We start from the raw sequence: 22885 nt of genomic DNA on the forward strand, positions 1-22885 counted from the left end.
AGAGGGCATTAATGAACTATTGCAGTGACATGTTCTTCTCATAGTCCCCAAATTCCAGTTTCAATCACAAACCTATTCTAGAACAGGACAATTATTTGAGCCTTTCCTTTTCCTAGAATCTGAAATCACGAAAGGTCCCTAGAATACAGAATGTCAGAGATGGACAGGACCTAAGTGGTGAGGTACCTGATGCAAACTATTGGGGTCAGAGGATTACAGTGATTTGATCATTCTCACAACTGGAGGGTAGATCTTTACACCATCAGAGAAATTCCAGTCATCAGATGCAAAGCACTCAGTGTTGATTTTTAAGGTAAGGGTTGAAAGTACATATATGCTGAGCCTCAGGCTGGCCACAGGGCTCTGTAAAGTTAAACTCCATAGCCTTCTAAGCTAATGGAGTAGCATTATCTGAAAACATTTTAGCTCAAAAGAGCAATGCCCCAACATACCATTCCTCTCAAACTATAGCTCCAGGTTGATCAGGGGGCTTTGTGATCTAAAAAGCCCTTAGCGCTAACAAAGACTGAACGCATGTGCGTCAAAACTGTTTTTTTCCTGGGCAATTAAAAACTTCTTCATATTAAAAAACACACACATCATTTTCAGTGGGGCTCAATTTTTCATTTTTTGCACTGATGGCTCTGATCTTAATAATGTAAGGTTATACTACACAGCAAAGACTCTGAATTAGCTGGACTAAATATACATCCCTTTAAACAGTTGCAGAAAACACAACTAAGGAGAAAATACACACATACGCACACATAGAGAGAGAGAGAACAGTTACTCCTTACATGGATGATGAAACAATAAAACTCATTATTTAGTAGGACAAAAGACCAAATATCTCTTACCCATCTGCAACAGTGACACTGAACGTCACCTTCCAAAGTCTGATCTGGCAGCACCACAATCACAGCCCAGACCCTGGGTTCTTCCGAATCTTCCTAATATACAATACTACTACTTTCTCTCAACTTTGGAGAGTAGACTAAAAGAATATTAATATAGTGCTAGGTTAAGATATTATTATGGTGAGGACGAACTGTTAATAAATGTAAAAGGCTAATGACTATAACTATAAATATATATACATGAATAGAAAAGGAGAGAGGGGTATCAGGAGGCAATTCTTTGTCACTCACTTGTCAGCTGGTGATTTGGATGACTTCGGTCAGGCTGCTTTTAGTTTCCTTGGGCCTCATTTCCTCTAATCGGCAAAACTATGATATTGATGATTAAAGCACCTACGTGTAAAGAGGACTAAGAGACTACAATAATATCTAGCATAGAGAAGCTAAGTGTTGATTATCTTTCCTCTTCTTAGGTATGGGCAATATAGTTAACTGGCCTCCCTTTTCTGGACATTTCTTCTAAGTGCACTTGCCTCATCTTTTGGATGAGTCAAGGTAGGACAAGTTTTTATCCAGATGCCAGGAAATGAAGATTTTGTGGAAATTAACAATTCATCTTACATCTAAAAAATAACTTGACTTCAAAATATGGCCTTGCACTTTGCATATCGACTATGTTATAAAGATTGAAATGTAACCCGGAAGTGTTTACATTATGTGGGTAGTTAACTCAAGGAACGCAGGAGACCTCTGACATGAAATATTTAAAATCTTTAGAATCTGCAATTTGCAAGCAACCTTGAAAGTCCATGGCAATTAATAATTAAAGTGGGCATAAATGATGCAGGCTCTGGAGATGAAGATCCACGAAGCTAGTAAGTAAGCTTAACTTATGCCCAATACCAGTACCAAAAAGCAGCTTAGATTATCTGCCAGCTTAGATTATCTGGGTGTATGGGAATTCACTTGCAATAATATGTGTTACCTCCAGGGATGGGTACAGTCCAATATGGCTCCTCTCTGAAATGAGACTGGAGAGATATGGAACCTGTAGAGAAGTAGTTAACTTTTCCAAGCAATTACTTTGGGGCCAGGTACTGTACTTAATACTTACAAGGACAGGATTCTATTCTTTATGTACACCTTGGACAAGAGCTTGGGGACAGTGTTGCCCAGGAGTTGACAGCATGGCCTCTGGAATCTAGGATACCTGGACTGGTACATGAATTCTGCCTCTAGCTGTATGACATTGGGCAAGTTATTAAGCTTCTTGAAACCTCAGTTTTTTTTCATCTGTAAAATGGAGTGGAAAAATAATAGCTACTTCATTAGGTTGTCAAAAGCATTAAATAAGGTAATGAGAGCTTACAAAGAACCCTAGCCCTATATTTAAATAATTATTTTTTTTAAAGATTTCACTATTTGTGAGAGAGAGAGAACACAATCAGGGAGAGTGGCAGGCAGAGAAGCAGGCTCCCCGCTGATCAAGAAATCCCATGCAGGACTCAATCCCAGGACCCTGGGATCATGATCTGGGCTGAAAGCAGATTCTTAATCGACTGAATCAACCAGGCATCCCTAAATAATTATTAAGAGTTTTAGGTGAGTTTTGGTAATGTTTATTGTGTGCTATAAGAAAAAATGCATAATATGGCAGATTTTAGGAATCAGGAAATTCAAAGAGGGATGGAGTTGAACTATACACTTCTTCAAAGACAGAAAAAAAATCTGTAAGTTTAACATGTGCTTAAACTGAACAAAACAGCTCTTTATAAAATATTATAATTTTCAGATTTGTTATGGCTCAATTAGTTGAGAAATTCCACAAATTCAGTTCAAATGTACTAATTGGATTGGGGAGGGCAGCACTGAGAAAAAAGATGATAATATTCAGTTTGTACTTTTAAAAAAAAAATGCATGGAGATCCAGTTCCATCAATGTAGTTTCTGATGCAGCTTTTCTTGATTTTCTTTTTGGTTCACAGTTTGAATCAAGATTCTATAATTTGAAACGTTCTACTGTTTTATTTAAACCCAAGATATTTGTGTAGGGTTTTCAGGAACACCCCATCAAGAAGCTCTAGGCAGAGCCAATCAAGAACCAGTCTGACAATGTAGGCTATGTTTTTTTAAGAGTTCCAGGTGATTTTACTGATGCTTCATGTCCAAAGGTCATCCAGACACCTGTCTGTCTCACAGTTTAACATCCAACACATGGGCTCAACCCTGGAACTATAACCCAAACCTAAGCACTTCCGCGTATACCTCCACTGCCTCTCCTCTAGTCAGAGCACCAATCCCTTGCTGGATGATTGGATCCTTTTATCTATTCTTCCTTTTGCTTTTGTCACTCTCCTGTACATTTCCCAGAGAGCAGCACAGTAATTCTCAAAATGGAAGTCAGATCATGTCATCCTTTGTTCAAAGCCTTCAATAGATTAAAATATCTGAGCAAAATACAGTCTTTACACCCAGCCCTCAATCTCATCTCTGAAATGTCTCCTCTCCCTCTGAGCTGCAAGCACACTGGTCTCTTTGTTCTTGATCAAACATGCAAGTACACTGCTGCCTTGGGGGTCTTGGCTCTTTCCATTCCCACAATCTGGAATGTTCTTCCACTTCCTTCAGGTCCCTGCTTAGTACTCATCTTAGGAGACAATCCTCTTTGCCCACACATGCCCTCCTTCATCTCTTCTTTATCTCCCTGCTCTGTTCTATTTTGATCTTCAGCACTTAGTTCCCCCTTACTTATTGTACATACTTGTTCTCTGTCCTTGCCGAAAGAACACATGCCCCATGAGAGCAGGAAGTTTACCTGGCTTTGTTGGTTATATTGCCAGCAACTGTCAGCACCCGGTTGTGTGTGTTTTGTTGCTGAATGAGTTTTTCTGAAAGAAGTGGAAACACTAATTGAGAAAAGCTATTTACTCAAGGCTGAAACAGAAGCAGTTTGTGCTTTACTGGTGATCTTATTAGCGATTCTGAATATTGGGATTTGTCCCTTATTTCAAACCTTCCACTTGCTACAGATACAAGTCTTGCTCTGCGTGGGGGGCTGCCATCCGCTGTAACTAAGAGGACGAAGCAGAGACTTGAGATCCCCTTGTCTAACACACTACTGTTACGGCCTTGATCATGTGCTTTATTGCGCCAGAACCAGCTCTCTCTCCCACAACCTCAGTAACCCAGGATCAGGACAATCGCGTGCTCGTGAGGTGGTGGGCAGGAAAGAAATGACAGCAGAGATAGGGGCCCTACCTCAGGAGCATCGTAACCGAGTTTGTTCAACTTCTCCCACGCCAGCAAACAGCAAGCTTTCTACTTGGTAGAAATAGGTGATCTCCACATTAGTCCTTCTTAAATTTGAAATTCCTCCTTTGTAGTAAGTTAGGGAATTAAATAAGCACAATGCCCCTTTAGTAACCCCAGAGGCACCTGTTTGGGGACCTACAGCCAGGCTATTAAAATATATTACCTCAGGAGTCAAAAAGTTGGCAGTATCCCTGGAAGCATTTATTATTTTACTATTCTTTAGGCAACATCTGTTTATTGAATACCTGCTAGCTGTTCAGCCACATGCTGCAGTGTAGTTAGGAATCAATTAGAAATGGCCTCTTTCTAAAGGAATTGCTAATCTAGCAGGAGAAATATCAGACAGTCATAGAGCCGGATGTGTGCAAATCAAAAAATAAATAACGTTCCACAAAAGCAAGACGCACAGGGAACTGATCCCATTTAGGGACGTGATCTTCAAGCTGAAAGCTGAATGGAAAGGAAGTGGTAGAAGGGGGAGTCTGTCAGGAAAGAGACAGCACAAGCATAGGCCTAGGTGGGGAAGGAGCTTGGCCCACCTGACAAGTGGAGGATGGCTTGTGTCAGGCTGATATGTTGTGGAAAGTGGAAGAAGACAGGAAGACTAGCCTGGAGACTGAAGAAGAGGCTAGATCATGCAAACCTTGCATAGTTCTTTAACAGGTTGGTCTTTTGCCTGAGAACAATAGGAAGTATCTGAATGGTCTTGGGCAGGGACACTACATGATTGATTTCCCTTTTAGAAGTTCCCCCTGGCTGCTGCTGTGTGTAAAAGGGACTGAAGGAGGGCCAGGCAGATGAAGGAAAACTGCCAGCCAGGAGGATACTAAGGTCCATCAGACAATAGCATGTGTAGCTTGTATCCATACTCTTTTGGTGCATATCATAGAGATTTAGGAGGAGAAAGAAGAGAGGCGCATTGACTGTGTAGGAAACCAATGGAAAGGGTAAAATCAGTTTGGAGGTTCTGAGAACAGCTGTATTGATTCTGCATCTCATTTTATAGATTAGTTTTTATTTCCTTTGCAGCAATGATTATTTTGCCCTCATTTTCACCCCTACCCAGGACACATTACTTTGGTCCTAAGTTGCCACAGCTTGCATTCCATTCCTCCAAAGCCTTGGAAAGAAGGTACAACAGGGGTCCTCTGATCAGTTCCACACACCCTGAGAGTCAGCTCTGCCTTGAAGCCTTTTGCTAAATGGCAGAGGGGATGAGTTAGCTGGCTTTTGGAGATTAGGGAAAATAGCCACATTAAAAAAAAAAAAAATCATTTCTTCTGGTGATACTTCCTATAGTGGCTGATACTATAGACCACAAAGCATCATAGCACCTGTTATGTTTTCTTAACCAACAAACCCTGGTGTAAATTCACCTAGTCTTTATTAAGTATTACCAACATTGTGGGGAAGAAAACCATATAATTTTACTTGTTAAGGCAATCACAAAAAGCCAAATTAACTTTTTTTCTGATTCATATTTTGCTAATATTTTATTTGCCTAAAACTGTCCTTTTGAGAGATTTTCTAAGGATTACAACATTGTGTCATAGGTTGTGACACCATCCAGTCACTGCATCACACCAATCTCTATGAATAGCAAATACAAATTGTTGGAAATTGGCCCACAAATATGAAAAAAAAAACATACAATTTGATAGAAAATTGAATATACTAGCATGAAACTCAATAACAAAAAAAATTGAAAAGCTAAAACTATCACCATTGATTCATAGATTATTTTATGTATTCACTCATTCTTCATTCAAAATGATCTGATATATAACTCTTACATAATTTTCATTAATGGCAACTCAGAGTTCTATCAGAAGTTCTTAAAGAGGCATCCAGTGTGCCCGGGGAGAATCATGAGGGGGTGTTTGGCAGAAGAAGGCTCTAAGTGAAGGAAATGCAGGAAGTGGATGAGGCACCAAGATCACCCACAAACTTATCTAAACTAGCTCTCTCTGGGATTTCTAGGTCTAGCCCCAAAGGAGTAGCCAAGAAGAGACCCACACTCCTGCTAAGTATAATGAAAAATGCAGACTAAAAATCATTTCCTTGAAAGTACAGAACAGCTGCCAAGGGGCTCAAAACCTAGACTAGCTCAAAAAGAGATGCTCACTCAGGGGAGCCCACCTTTGTGCACTTCACTTTCTTCCCAGCAATTTGTTAATTCTTAGTGTTAGAAGAGAAACTGAGACACCAGATGGAAGGTAGCTGCTGAGAAGAGAATTATTTAGAGTTTCCAACAACCTCATATATGTCTGAAGAGGCAAAAACTAGTGTTTGGGACAGCCAAGGAAGCAAAGGTCTCATGGAGAAGGGGGGTGGTTCAAGGACTGGCACTTGATCACAGGTTTTTTTTTTTTTTTTTCTATTAAGTTACACATACCAACAGCCAAATTAGGGGCACCTGGGTGGCTCAGCTGCTTAAGCATCTGACTCCTGATTTTTGGCTCAGGTCATGATCTCAGGGTTGTGAGATCCAGCCCTGTGTTGGCTCTGAGCTGGACGTGGAGAAGGCTTAAGATCCTCATTCTCGCTCACCGCCCCTCCCCCACTCTCTGCCCCTACCCACCCCATTCCCCAGGTGGGCAGGAAGAAGCAAATTAAAAGAATCCAAAAAGCCAACTAAATTTTCAACCATATCACGATGGTGGGAAAACAAAAACTGGAGAAACTGCTTCATAAATAAAGTGAGATACTTAGTAACACATCTGGTCCTCCTGCACCCCTAAAAGATTATTCCATAGGACTAGGGTAAAAGAAAGGAAGACTACACCTGTCAAAGTGTATAACCTAGCCTCAAATCATTGGAGTCTTTGGATTGAAATGGTCTATATCTCTGCTGCCCTTTAATTTTTTTAAATTTTTATTTAAATTCCAGTTAGTTAGCATACAGTGTAATATTAGTTTCAGGTGTATAATTTAGTGATTCAATACTTCCATACGACACCTGATGCTCATCACATCTGATGCCCTTTAGAGAACGGTGAATCCTTTCTGGAAAGAGAAAATACTATCCAGACTCTATAGTCTGAATGTTGGTGTCTGTCCTCCACAATTCATATGATGGAATCCTAATATCCAATATGATGTACTAGGAGATGGAGCCATGGAGACTCCAAGGTCATAAGGATGGTGAATGAATGGAATTAATGTTCTTAGAAAAGAGACTCCACAGAGATCCCTTACACCTTCCATTATGTAAGGACACAGTGAGAAGGCGCTAGCTATCAACCAGGAAGAGGGCCTTCACCAGAATGCACCCGTTTTGTTGCCTTGATCTTGGGCCTCTCAGCCTCCAGAACTGTGAGAAATAAATTTCTGTTTATAAACCACCCAGTCTGTGGTATTTTCTTTTCTTTTTTTTTTTTTTAAAGATTTTATTTATTAATTTGACAGAGAGAAATCACAAGTAGACAGAGAGGCAGCCAGAGAGAGAGAGAGAGAGGGAAGCAGGCTCCCTGCTGAGCAGAGAGCCCGATGCGGGACTCGATCCCAGGACCCTGAGATCGTGACCTGAGCCGAAGGCAGCGGCTTAACCCACTGAGCCACCCAGGCGCCCCTGTGGTATTTTCTTATAGCAGCCCAAACATACTACAACATGGACCCTTTATACTTTTCCATACAAATGTTGGCCATTTAATAAAAAAATAGCTGACATAATTAAAAAATCCATAACCAAGATAAAAATAAAGTAATAAAAACAGACACCATGATAAAATCTGTCTCTATTTTGGAAACCTCACAGAGCTCCATAATAGCTTACTTAAACAAATTCAAATTCAATTAAATGAAACATGGCACATTCCAGTTATCCATCAAACATCAGGGGTGAGTCATAACGAAGATTTTTACTCCATTTTGAATGTTTGATGGCTGACAGCTTTTAAGCCCCAGCTCTCTCCTTTCCATCTTGCCCCAAAACTGCACAAGCAGTAAGAAAGCCCACCTTTTTTTTTTTTGATGCCAGTAGGGAAGTTTGAACCATTCACACCCAGCTCCCACACAGAGGTCTCAAGCCCAATCCACCTCCCTAACATGATAAAAACCAAAACCACTTTTTCTTCTTTGTGCTGAAACTACTATGGACTAGCGTGGGTGCCTGCTCTGCTAGTCCTCAAAAGTCCCTTTTTGTGATGAATAAACCTGTTCATACCCTATTCCTAGGTGTGCTGCATCATCAGTCTTAAAATACAAGCCATTTTTTGTGTGTGGCTGGGGAAGAGATAACCTCTCTGGGGCAACCACAAAACAGAAACAAAATTGACCCCAAAATTAAAGTTCTTTGACTTGGACTTTAAAAATAACTATGATTAACATATCTCTTTAAAACAGGGGACCACATAATGAATGTACTAGAGAACTGAAATCAATGAAAAAAGTTAACTAGAAATTTAAAAATAATTGAATACAATAAATCAGTTTCAAGCATATTGGACACAGATGGAAGCAGGATGAGTAAGCTGAAAACTAGGTCAATAGAAAATAACCGGATAAAAGCATAGCTTAGGGAAAAATTAAGCCTTAAATGCATATATTACTAAAATAAAGGCTAAAAATCAATGATGTAATTATTTATTTTCCAAAAGTTAGAAAAACAGTAAGATATACCAGAAGAAAGCAGAAAAAATATGAAGATAACAGAATAAACAGATAAATAGAAAACAAAGAAAATCTACAAAGCTTAAACTTGCATTATAGAAAATATTATTAAATTGATAAACCTCTTGCAAAACTAAGCAAGAAAAAAAGAGAGAAGGTACCAATTATCACTATAAGGAATAAAAAAATTTGTTAAATAATGATGCAGATACAAATTATTTTTAAAAGGAGAATATTATGGATAATTTTATATCAAACAATTAGAAAATTAAATAAAAATAACAAATTCCTAGACTATAACTTATTAAAGCTGACCTGAAAAGAAATGGAAAATCTAAATGGTCTTATGTTTAGTAAAAATAATTGAATCTGCAACTTGAAAACCTTTCTTCAAATAAACACCTATGCTTAGATTGCTGTGTCAGTGAATTCCTCCAAATGTTAAAAAGAAATAATAATAAGTAATGGCAATCTAACTCATTCATGTCTAAAAAATAAAAATAATTTTCTACTCATTTTTTTGAGGGAAAGCATAATTTAGATATCAACACTTCTGAAGGAGATTAAAGGAGACAAAAAATATGTAATTGTCTCAAAATGTGCAGAAAACTTGTTTGAAACAATTTTATAATCTTAGTGAATGAATAAGAGAGAATTAAATTAAGCAAATAAAAATATCTGTATAAAGTCTACAACAACAATAGAATGAATGGTAACATCAAAATGTTCTCATGGAGTTCTAGAAGTAACAAAAATACTAATTTCCACAATATTATACTTTGGTCCTTGTTAGTGTAATAATGAGAAGGAAAAAAAACAAGGTAAAAGAATTGGAAAAGAAGAACTACAATGATTATAATTCACAGACAGGTCAATTGTATATACAGAACATCCAAAAGGAAACTGTCAAACTTCTGGAATTAGTAGATGAATTATCAAGGTCAATGGATATAAAATCAATATATTTACCAAATTTTTCACATTATAGACATAAACACCAAGGCCCAGAAAGATGTCCATTTCTATACAAGTACTTTCAAAATGAGAAAACTAGTGATTCTCAGTCTAGTGCTCCAGCTTTTTTTAACAGGTATGCATCAGCAATCTAGCACTTGTTTGAAGGACATAAGCTATAGAAATGTTTTTTATTCCAGTCATCTCCAGTCAAACAGAGGCTAATCCCACATCTCAGTCCCTTCATCTCCTAGGCATCAAGACCTTCCAAAATGCTGCTGGCTGTAGTAACCACCTAGGGGTAATGTAGGGAATAACTGAAGGAAGCAATGATTTTCTGAAACACGGAGTTCTGACTGACCTGAGCTGCTGTTTCTGCCACAAGTTCAGGATCAAGTGAATCCTATAGATGGGATGAGGGGATGTAGTAAATGGGTCCAAAGTCTATCACAGGAGAAGGGAGAATGAGGAGACATGAGGGCTACTTTGGGCTCACATTTACACAGGCCATCAAGTTTGAACCACAAGCGTTAACTCAAATGAGGCTATATATAGGATTACAGAGTAACACAAACAAGACTGGAAGTAGAGTATGGTTATCACACAACTTTAAACACATGTCCCTTTTTCTGTCCACCATGCCTGTAACACACCATTAATTAATGTTTTCTATAAATTCTGCAATTATCTTGTAAACACTGAAGTTACAAAAATGCAATGATCTATCTCAATGTAAATACTACTATTTTTTATATATGAATATTTAAAACTTTTGTAGCATTCATTCAACATTATTTCTTTTCGTCTTCCTCCTCCCCTTCCCACTCTACCCCTCCCCTTTTTATACCTTCTCTTTCTTAAAACAAGGAAGTAGCCAAGGCTTCCAAGGTCAGTCTTGGGAAGACTAGATTCCTCAATTGCCAAGTGAACAGGGACATGTAGGTGGAATGTGAGGAATGACGGAGTGCTTGCCTCGTAGGTGGAGACAGAGCAAGAGACTGCCTTGGTGCCATTAAGTAGGTCTATTTTTAGCTTCAGACTGGTGTTGCCTCAAGACACTGGGGTTATGTAGGGAAGCTCAAGGATTTCATTATTGTGGCCTAGGGTTTTGCACACTCAACTTGATGACTGCTGTCATGGGTAACAATGGCTCAGTTTGTGTCCTAGAGGACCAGGGGCTCCCTCTGGGCTTGCCAGAGGACTTCTGGCTGGCCTGGTGTATTCAGTCCCAGGGGAAACAGCAGTGCTGGAGTAACCAAAGAGCAAGCCAAGTCTGTGCTTAGGCCTTAATTACATCGGAACACAACCTTATCACTTACTCCAAGAAAAACGGAAAGGATTTTACATTTGATATATTTATTCAGTGTTTAATTTTGCCATCTGAAGAAAACAAGAAATAATTTATTTTATTCTTAGCTTGCATTTAAGTTGCCTGTCATTTTGAGTAATTTCATTTTATCCTAAATTAAAGTGGAGATATACCAGAGTTTTGTTGTTGTTTTTAAGTGCTCAGAGCCTGGTCCTAATAACTATTCCCTAAATTTGCCAGGATATTTTCCCCTTCTAAACTCTTCCTCTGGCACACACACACTTCCTATTTAACATTAAGTTTCTATTAAGTCCCACATCACTAAATCCAACCTTTGCCAAGCTGTTGGTTTTCAGCTCCTAGATATAAGCAGTTTGATTATCATTTCACTTTTATTTTGTTTGTCTTAAATAGTATTTTTTTTAGTATTACATAACATAATTATGCATTTATAAAACCACTCCCACAGGATTCTCTAATGCACAGAATATATTTAGGACTCTGAACTTGGACTCATCCTACTGCCTCAAGATCCTTCATCAGAAATCCCAGTATCTCTTTGGAGATGCTTTTTACATAAACACATAATGTGATCAGGTAATCTAGGTTCAGGGCATGGAGGGGAATAAGGAAGAAGAAAAGGGTATAGTGTTGAAACCTCCATTTGGCAATTTTAATTCTATTCCTCAAATGAAAGCTGGCATTCAGCACTCTGGAGCATCCCTTCTATTCCTCCTCTCTCAGCCTCTACCTATTGTTCAGGAAAATTAGGAGATATGTTCCAGAACATGTTTATAGAATTGTGAGATAGAGAAAGGAGAGAATACTGATAAGCTGCCTCTTCTGCAAGGGATAGAATAAGCATCAGAAGGTAAAAGAAAGATAGGTTCCAAGACTATTTCTTGAGGAAAACCACAGAAGGGTTATCTACCGAAATTCCAAGAGCCATATATGGGGATTAAACCCAACAATATATTCTACTCTTTAGGCTTCTCCTTACTCACCTCCACCAGCTTGTTGGCATGCTCACGGAAAACCTGGGCATATTCCTTCACTTCCTTCTCATTCCCACTCTTTGCAGCCTCAATGAGAACTAGCAAAGGGACATTGGTTTCCAAGAAAGAATCAGATATGTGATCCATCACTGCTTTCCGAAGCTGCAGTAAAAACAAAAACAAACACACACAATTAAGGGATAGAAGAATGGTATATTTATGACTCTATTACTCATTTAGCAACATGGATTAAATTACTGCCTGAGAATAAAAAATTTTTCTAAACCATGCCCAGTTCTCATTATCCATGGAAATAACATTTCAACTCTTTTTAATTTTCCCAGTGCATATCATATCAAAGGAAAACAAAGAGAGATGACATAGATGCTTCTGAATTAACTGTATTATATGTCAATTTGAAAGTTACATATATGGTCTGTAGCTTCATACATTATAGGCCTGGCCCTTTCCTATCAAAAGTCTATTTTCCTTCTTCATTGGCTTAAATGTCTCCCTTCAGAAAGTTTTGAATCATGATACAGCTCAAAGACACAGGACTCATTTCAAGGCTCTTTAGAAAAAAGAAAAATCTAGGCATCAATCAGCAAGTGTAGAGAACTTTAGATGAAGAGATGGGCCTTGAAGTCCCTCCTAAAACTCACCTTTTTGCAGTAGCCTGCCCTTTCTGCATCCATTGTTTGAATCTGATTTGGTAGAAACATGAAACCTCTTATAATCTCAAAGTGCTATGATGATATAGTTGCAATGCTCCAGAAAGAAGTACTTAGACTTATTCTTCAAGGTAAGTAAAAACAAACGTACCCAAATATCTAATAATGCATAATTGGCATCATTTCCACATTGTTAAAATGGGAAGCAGGGCAGCTACGTGGGGAAAAGAAAAAAGAAACCATACTTGGAAAATCACCTCAGGGCTGCTTTGCTCATTATTGTCAAGATGTATAACACAGAGAAAACACCCAAATAAATGCGAGAAGATGGTAAATAATGTGCATGTTTTCCAAATAAGTATACCTATTCAGGAGTATGCAGGCAAATCTTTTGTAGGCTGATACATACATATTTATTGTTGGTCAAAAGAAGGAAGACTTTGAGCAAATCTCAGTTCCTTTTTGTGTTAATTACCATAAAATATGTATGTGTGTATATATAACTTAGCTTGGTTTACCTCTGAATTGGGCTTGATATTTCACTACATAAAATATATAAAGCCTATGCGAAGTTAACATTAGTCAGCTACTTATTTGGCAGCGTGTGTTAAACTATAGCTCAGGAATAATGTGAGCTATTGGTGAGCTCATATATTCCACACACAATGTACCAGATACTCAAGTAAGATCTTTATATATAATATCATTTAATCCCCCAAACAACACCATAAAATAGGCACTATTCTTATACTAGTTTTTCAAATGAAGAAAATGGGACTGAGAAGTGTTAAATAACTTGTCTGCAATCATAGGGTAGTAAGTGGCAGAGCCCCCATAAGAAGGTCTCAAGGGGACAGTGCAGTAAACACTTGAAACTGATCTGCCATGGCTGTCTTCCAGGACAGAGTCCCACATGAAGGAGAAACCATTGGGAGTATAATCAAAATTAAACTTGACAGGGACAATAGAGATAAAAGAAAAAGAAGGCCCAGACGAAGTGGGGGAGAGGAGCAGAGAGCCAGGCTATCTCACCAATCAAGCCACCATATTTCTTAACATCACACAAAAATAATAGAAGTGAGAGCTCTGTGAAGCTAGAATAGCTAAGTGCTTCAAGTCTCTTTCTAAACTTTCAAGGAGACTGGTTTCACATAAAAATGAGCAACTTAAAAAAAAATACCAACTTAAAATACCAACATAAAATTATATGAGTAAAAACTCATATAAAATTATTACAAGAAAAATGAGAATAAAAAAATAGGATACATGAGACACACATCCTAACACACACTGAAAGTATGCCAAAAACATTTACCTATAAAGATTCAAACTGTAAACTATCTCAAATAAATTCAAATATACTAAAAAAAGATATAAAACATGAAAAAAGATATAAATTAGAAAAAGAAAAGATTATAGAATGAGTCATAAAATTTTTTTAAAGATTTTATTTATTCATATGAGATTGAGAGGGAATGAGGAAGCATGAACAAGGGATAGGAAGGGCAGAGGGAGAGAGAAGCAGAGTCCCCACTGAGCAGGAACTCTGACCTGGGGTTGGATTCCAGGACACCAAGATCATGACCTGAGCTGAAGTCAGACGCTTAACTGACTGAGCCACCCAGGTGTCCCTAGATCATGAAATTTAAGAAAAATTTATAAATAAAAGGAAAAAAATCTTAAAAAAAAAAAAACTAAAGAATGAATAAATACAATAGCAAATGCCTTAAGATAAGTGGAAAGAGAAAAGAAGGAAAACATTTTAAAATCCAAAAGATGGGCACCTGGGTGATATCATCAGTTAGGCATCAGACTCTTGGTTTTTGGCTCAGATCATGGGCTCTGGTCATGATCTCTGGGTTGTGAGATCCAGTTCCACATTAGACTCTGCTTGAGTTTCTCTCTTCCTCCCCTGTTCTCCCTCTAACTCTCAAATAAATAAATAAATCCTTAAAATAAATAAATAAATCCAAAAGATTTTAAAAATCTTTAAAAATTTGAGGAAAAAGTGACAAATATTGAAGATATATAAAAAAAATTAGTATATGGGTATCGGAGGTCCATGAAAAAGAAAATCAAAACAAGAAAACATAACAAGTACTAAAAATTATAACTCATAAAAACCTTCCTATAATATAAACTACATTCTGAAAGGACATATCATGTACCTGAGAAGACTGAAGCATATTGTCTAGCAAAATAACTGGATTCTAAAAACTAAACGTTGGAGGGAGTTCTTGTGTGTTTAGCAAAATAGAACACATAACTTATAAGGAAAAGGAAATTAGATGATATTCAGACTTTTCAATAGCAAAACTTTATACCAGAAGAAAATGAAATACCTTAATTTAAGACACTTGAGAAAAAAAATGTGAGTTAAAAATTTTATAGCCAGCAAAACTGACTTTGAAGAATATAAGGCATAGACAAAATTTGATCAATGTGCAAGAACTCAGGAAATATTATTCCCATAAGACTTTGTCAGGGAATCTGTTAGAGAAGGAATTTTAACAATCAAAATAACTCCAAAATTATCAATATGAAACTGACAGTGAGCATTAGATATACACTGTTGATAGAACTAAGAATATATGGAGACTCAAAGAGAGAGATGATCATATGAAGTAATTACATGCTCTGACAGTGAAGACATTGTACAACACAATAAAAATGCGAAGTGAAAGGGAAGAGGATATACAAAAATATTTTAACCATTGTATATAGTTTTAATTATAGTGATAATACGAATATTATTATTCCTAACTATTGTGTTCAAAGGTAGAATAAAACAAATAATTAGGAAGATTTATCTCTTATCTCCTTTGTCCTTGTTAATGAGGAGTATTGGTGTAGAAGAAAGAAGATAAAATACAGAAGGGGTTTAGGAAATACCCTATAATCCTAGATCTGAAGAAATATCAATATGAACACAAGATTTTAAATTAAACACACACTATTTCCTAGTTCTATCCAGTGAAAAGGCTTAAAAACAATGGGTAACCCAGTAACAATGAACATTTTGAAATACAGTTTTCCACTAAAACAGACCAGGGCTTCTTGAGGAAATAGTACTCTGAGGCTGAAATACACCAAGAGGACTGAAATATCTTATCATGCCAAATAGCAAAGAGCTATCAAAGACAGCTAGAATCGTGAAAAATAACTCAGGAGCCTCCCACTTGGCCAAAGATTAGACAATTTGAATTTCACAAAAAAAATCCAGTGGATTAAAACCCATCAAATATATTTAAATACAGAAGTTTATAATGACTAAAACAGGAAAAGAAAAAATTAGCTGGTCACCTTTAAAGGATGACAAGGAACTGATTCATTTCTCTTGAAAGAATCAAGACTATATCTTGCCTTTCCTATATAAAGTTCTTCTTTCTTCTTCATGAAGAAACTGTTTTAAACTTCCTTCACTTAAATGAAAACAGAATGATAGAATACCACCATTTTGCAGCCTTTAATGAATTAAAAAATCAAGGCAATGAACACCAGTGGTTGAAAGTATCACACACACACACACACACACAAAAGACAACCAGACGCTATGTACCTTCTGATGAAATAGCACAATGCCAACTATAGTGTTGTCAAAGGGATCAAACCTGAAATGGGTAGAAGATCCCCCTAGTGAGTTACAGAAAATACAGAATAGCATATGGAACTGTACCACACGCATCTAATCAGCCAAATGCAAACTGTGGAAAGCTTACAGTACAAGCCATCCGTGTTCTTCAACAGATAGATTATAAGCAAGAGAAAGGGAGGAAAGAGGATGCAGTAGATTAAGAGACTAAAGAGATATATCCCAAAATGTGGGCAAAACTAAACTATACCATCTGATGATGTACATTAGGGTGATTAAACCACAAAGAAACAGAAGGAAGTCAACACTCTAAAAGTCAGGATAATGGTTACTTTCAGAGGGAGACAGGAGGCATAGAAAGGAGTTTTTTTTTTTTTTTAAGATTTTTTTATTTATTTGTTTGATAGATAGAGATCACAGGTAGGCAGAGAGAGAGAAAGAGGAGGAAGCAGGTTCCCTGCCGAGCAGAGAGCCCGATGTGGGGCTCGATCCCAGGACCCTGGGACCATGACCTGAGCCGAAGGCAGAGGCCTTAACCCACTGAGCCATCCAGGTGCCACTCACAGAAATGAGTTTAAAGAGGCTGGCAAAATCCTATTTACTGACCTGCATAGTAGTTGTGAGCATTCAGATAATAGTAATTAAGAAACTTTATATTCATAGTGTGTGGATTCCTATATCTGTGTTCTTTTTTATAATAAAAAACTTTAAAAAAAGAAACAAACATTTCTAATGTACACTCCTCCCATGTTCTCTGGGTGGAATCCAGATATGACATCCAAGGTGACCTGGGATTCTTTCTTTAACTGAAGGCGGACAACCCCTGCTCCAACAATCAATCTGACCCCTTGAATGCATGAAGGAGAGTTTCCCAGTGTTCTATCACTGGCCCAGTATTGTTACATGATTAAGAATGCAATTTTACTGTGTTGGGGCTTTTGCACATTTTGAAGTTCATTAGTTGGTCTACCCTAACTAACTAGAACACATTGAAACAAAATTCCTTTTTACCCCCTTTTCTATTTTTTTTCTTTTCTTTTCTTTTCTTTTTTTTTTTTTTTAAGATTTCATTTATTTATTTGACACAGAGAGAGAGATCACAAGTAGGCAGAGAGGCAGGTAGAGAGAGAGGGGAAAGCGGGTTCGCTGTCTAGCAGAGAGCCCAATGCGGAGCTCTATCCCAGGACTCTGAGATCATGACCTGAGCTGAAGGCAGAGGCTTAACCCACTGAGCCACCCAGGCACCCCATGTTTCCCCCTTTTCCTCTTTCCTGCCCACTCTGGCTTCTTTAAGGCTGCCTTTCCTTCCTCAGATCCTTCCTACTGAAAGGCTGAACCACAGGCCCACATAACTGCCAATTCCTAGGAGAAATGCAAACCTCATGCCCCATCCCAGACCTGCATTTCAGTCAGAATCTGCATATTAATAAGATGCGTAGGTGATTCCACAATAAAGTTTGAGGAGCACTGCCTTAGAAGACCTATCGCATCAGTCAAGTTCTTTGTTGCAAACATTAGAAGCTAATTCTGGCAGATTTAAGCAGAAAGCCTGTTCTGCTAGTTCAAAGAAGAGACAGAATTCAGAAATGTTAGAACACCTTGTGCTTTTGTGATACTAGCTTTTGATTCAAAGTCTTAGGCAAATGCACTTGATTTTTATCTGAGTGAAATATAGACTCAAATCCAGGGTCATATGTCAACAACACCTAGTTGCAAGGGTGACAAAAGAAGGTACTGGGGGAAAGCATTTGTGAAAATGAATATACTGACCATTTGACTTCTTACACCAAAATTCATACAATGAGAAGATCCCCCAAACACAGGAAGGGAATTCCGAGGACGAAATCAAAAGGATGGCCAATAAAGAATAGGTCTGGTAGAACAATAATCCAGTTACTCAAGCATAGGCAGAAGGTGGACAAAATAGATATAGGAGATAATTAAAGATGAAGCATTGTTTATAAGGAACAAGCTCAGAAACTATGAAGTAGGACAGGAACGGAAAGTACACTACAACATTTCCTTTCTATGCCTATGCCAGACATGATTAATCAATCACAGCATTCTTTTATGCTGATCTCAAATACTATTTCATAATCCTCCTCACAACAGGCAGCTCACACTAATCAATCCCATTTCTCCTGCAATGTGAACGCTTTCTTTGCTTAAATTTCTCTGCAAGTTAAGTCTTTTTGCATTTCAGTCTTTCGGCAGAATTATCTGTGTATGTCTGAGCAATCCACTGCCATCCTGACTCTTAGAAATAAAAGTTAACACCTAAGCGTCTAGGCTGGGCTGATGACATTTAACAAATGTCTGACTGTTTAACATCTGTCTTGTCATTTAGACAGGTGTTTAGAAAAATCCTGCTAACCATATTAGCTTCTTCACTAGAATTTTGCAAGCCATACCGACCAAGGTCAAATCTGGGGTAGAGGGTGATTTTACAAGGGCTCAAAACCTTGAAACTTTAAATCTTTCCATGGATGTGGTTCTTTCAGGGCTCTTCATGATTACTGACATATTTGACCATATTTCCCCAAGCTTTGGGGTGTAATTGTTATTAAAAATGAAAAAGCAAAGCAACAAAGTGTCTGGGCCAGGAGCCATCCAGCCTAGGAGGCTTGAGAAAAATTGAGCCTCATTAAGTCAGGCAAATTTTAGCCAGGCTGAAGGTCAATTAAGGTAATCAGTCAGTGCAGTAACCCACAGAAGACCACTTCACTAAACTAAGGTGCCATCCGTGCACACTATTCACTGGTAATGAAGGCACTGTTCATTGTTTGAGCTGGAGGTGGGGGCAGATAGAGAGAGCAGAGGCATATCTGTGATGCTGTTGAAGAGCACTTAGAGAATAACACTGGTTTTACTTGATTTTGTTTCCTTTGTAAGAGAAACACAAAATTCTTTGGTCATTCTATTCATTATCCTGATGGCACTATCTACTATGAAGCAAAATCATTTTAATTGGGATACTAGCTTCTTTACTTAATGGAACCAATTACTTCTAAAAAGAAAAAAACAGAACTGTTATCAGGCTTCATGCTTTTCTCCATGCCCCCCTCTCCCACTCAGGCTGAACTGGATTAATTCAAAACACAGCCATCATCATTAGCAATACCTACGTGCATGGTCCCAACAGCAGACATGTGGTGGTTTAGTTTAGCCCAATAAACAGTTCTTGTCCTCTAGATTTTTCCTCTAGGAGTGCTAATACAGCCAAGACAGAAGTCAGAACATGTCTTAATGGAATAAGAAGCACTGAGGCCAACTTATGTAGTTATAGTGGATTTGCTGTATTAATGACCCCAATTCTTTACTTCTCATACGCACGCCCATTACCATGTAACTGTGCAACGAATGCCCTCTCTGATTTTGGGCTGGGCCAAGTGACATACTTAGGGCCAATAGATGTTGGCTGTCATGATACCTACGGGGGTGGGGGTTGAAAGGCCTATTCACCATGGGGCTTGCTCAGTCTTGTTTGCCTGTCATTTCCTTGAGAAGGACATGCCTGGGCTAGACGTTTGTCTCCCAAGAAGGAAAACAAAAGTGCTGAATAAAACTGAGTCACCTCAATCATCCCCGTGAAGGCCATCTTACGTCAGTCAAGAGCAACTGAGCCCAGACACGTGAGAGGGCCTGACCAAGGTGACTACCCCAGACTAATTAGAAATAAATGTTATTATTCTGTGCCACCGAAATGTTATATGGCACAATAGTAACAAGAGACAACTGATAAAATAATATGCATGTTTAATTAGAATAAGTTTTTGTGTTCACTTAATCATCTTTTTGGGCAGACATCATCAAAATGCATTTCTGATCAATCAGTTAACTAGTTTGGTGTCATTCTAATTCAGTCATTTTACTAGAATCACTAGATTAACAGTAGTCTGCTGTATATGTTTCATGATACAGCCATGCACCATGCTTAAAAATATCACAGCTGCGGTTTCTTACTTGTATAGATTTAACAGATCCCTTAGTTCAAAAGTTGTACTTAAGAGAAGTCATGGGGACTAAGACAAGGAAGGGTGGTTGGTTGGGGCTCATCCTGAGGAATAGGAGCAGACGCTTGGCTCCTTCTGTTGGTTCCTTTTTCTGCCCACACATGGGCCCTGTGATTTGTGGCCCTTTCTTCCTCTACAATAAGCAAGAGCAATTGCTTTTGTTGGAAGAAGCAGGGAAATGTTGCTTTATTATCCAAGGGAATGCTGGGATTATTGTGGATCTTCAGGGGTGCCTCAAGCCAGCATGTATACAGCTTCCCTTGGTGCTGGGGAAAAAATGTTAGCGGAACATGGACCCCAAAGTTGCTGAGTGCAGTACAAGGTAGCGAAGGAGAGGTTGGCAGAATGGAGGGTGTATGGAGAAGGCAGAAGTCAACTGCAGCAGTGGGACATGGAGGAAAGGGCTAAGGAGGAGAGCCGTAGAGGACTGGGCGAAATGAGTATTTCATATTTTAAAACTTTATAATGCTTACTTTGTGCTAGACACTATTCTGAATGCTTAGAATAACTTTTCTCTGAAAAGAGCTGGCTATGATTTTCTCCATTTTATAGGTAAAGGAATTGAGGCAATAGAATTCAGTCACTTGCCCACATTCATAGGGCCAATAAATATGTGGCAGTGGCAGAATTTGAACCCAGCCTTGCCTCAGGATCCGTGCAGTAAATTAATACACACAATGTGTGTCTACATTGTGCCGGCTTTGCACACATTATTAACCAAAAGCAACGGTATATATGATGGTGGCGTAAAAAATTGCAGGCACACGTGTGATCCTGCTTCCTGATTAATGAGTGAAATGCATAAAGAATTCTGAAAGCCTTCCCCAAGATCATAAGAGCACAAAGAAGAAAACCACAGTAGAGAGAATGAAAGAACAGAACCAGTGGCAGATGAACACCACAAGAGGGAATCAGTGGTCCCTCTCGTTGAGTCCTAATGAATCCCCCCCTCCAGGAGCTGAAAGGGACCTGCTGAATACTCACTAAGAGACTCTGTGACTTCCTGGGGCTTTAGGAGTCTGTAAAAAAAAAAAAAAAAAAGATGGAGGACTCATGGTTCAAGATCTATCTATTGCAAAAACATATTGATGCGTTATGCGTGCTCTATGTAGCTATCTTAACATAACTTATTGGCTACAGTGTTTTAAAACGGTCAGTTGTGAGATTCTCAACAAAGGCTCAAGCCAAGGGAAGTGAGACTCCTCCCAGAAATGACTGGGATCCACTTTGCATGCTCGGAGATGGTAACCATGGTATGTATGACCATCTATAAGCCAGGTGGCAGCAGAGGTTAGCAGAGATCTGCCTTATTAACAGAGAGATCGCTGAAATCCTCACAGGAAATTTAGTCCTGTAACAATCTAGCATTCTAAATTTCATTCTCATTCTTAAGGGTTTTAGAATCAAACCTTATTCATGCCAACTATATCTACCTAGTACATAGTCCATAAGCAAAGGGACACCCAAAACTGGGAGCCAAAGCCCTCAGCAGCCAAGACCGGGGCACCTTGAACTTGGTATCATAGGGCAAATGCAAGGACTCATAAATACTGCCTTTATTAGCTCACGGGCCCTGTGATTTGTGGCCCTGATGAACAGGGGCACATTTTTTGACCCCTCCAGTAAACAGGCAATGTAATTCCTCTGTAAATTGACTATTAGAATGGTTTAAATGCCCTTGCCTACAAGCTGAAAGGCATAGTTAACACTTTTTACATAAGCTAGAAGACCAAAATTTAGCTATCAATCAACCAGGGCAGAAAGGAATGACTTGACAAAATCATTTGTTAAGTCTGACAGGAGTCAAGAACACAAGGCTTTCTTCCAACTGTTTAAATGTATGTGTGACAAGGGAATATTAATTGCATAAGACAAGACATTTAAAGGTATTAGCTCAGCACTACCAGTCTATTTTACCCAATTAAGGCTATTCATCAATGTAAATAACGGCGTTTTCCTCAGCAAACCAAAAGGAATGCAGTCGACGGATGGTACCTAATCTCACAATCCACTTCCTTACTTCGCAGGAGGGCACCGTGATGAAAGGACAGACACAGTTTAACTCACAAACTTGAAAAGAAAAATAGACTGTCTCAAATGACCAGAAATTGTCTGCCCACAGGGTGGGACACGAGGAGCGTATGATGTATATCGAGCCACCTTCAAATAGATACTGCAAAGTGTTTTGCACAAAGTCTAAAAACCCACAACCATTTGATGAATATGAAACAGTTCCCTGAAAAAGACAGAACAAGAAAAAATGGCTCTCCCCAGCCAACAAGAATCACAGAAGCTTAAACTTAGACGAGACTTTGAAGACTGCATGTCCAACTTTAATCTCCAATGAGAGGAGATCTCTGTGATTTTTTTTTAATGGATAGATGTTAATTCTTTTTTTACTTCAGCTTTATTGAGGTATAACCGACAAATACAATTGTAAGATATTTAAAGTATATAACATGGTGATTTAATTTACATATACATTGTGGAAGGACTCTCTCCCACCTAGCTTATTAACATACTCATTACAGTGCATACTTTTTTTTTTTTTTTTTTTTTTTTTTTTTTTTT

At 38.3% G+C, this 22885-nt stretch overlaps 1 protein-coding gene across 7 annotated transcripts in view; it reads right to left on the minus strand.

Moving 5' to 3' along the window:
• CTNNA2 (catenin alpha 2) overlaps positions 1–22885 on the minus strand; it is a 1132931-nt gene that overhangs the window by 248036 nt on the left and 862010 nt on the right. For all 7 annotated transcript variants that reach the window (XM_059405715.1, XM_059405716.1, XM_059405717.1 and 4 more), the window contains one exon: positions 12048–12200. In XM_059405715.1, coding sequence (XP_059261698.1) covers positions 12048–12200 — 153 coding nt within the window. The remainder of the gene's footprint in view (positions 1–12047; positions 12201–22885) is intronic.

Source organism: Mustela nigripes, chromosome 7, assembly GCF_022355385.1.
Source record: "Mustela nigripes isolate SB6536 chromosome 7, MUSNIG.SB6536, whole genome shotgun sequence".
In the NCBI taxonomy this organism is placed as follows: Eukaryota; Metazoa; Chordata; class Mammalia; order Carnivora; family Mustelidae; genus Mustela; species Mustela nigripes.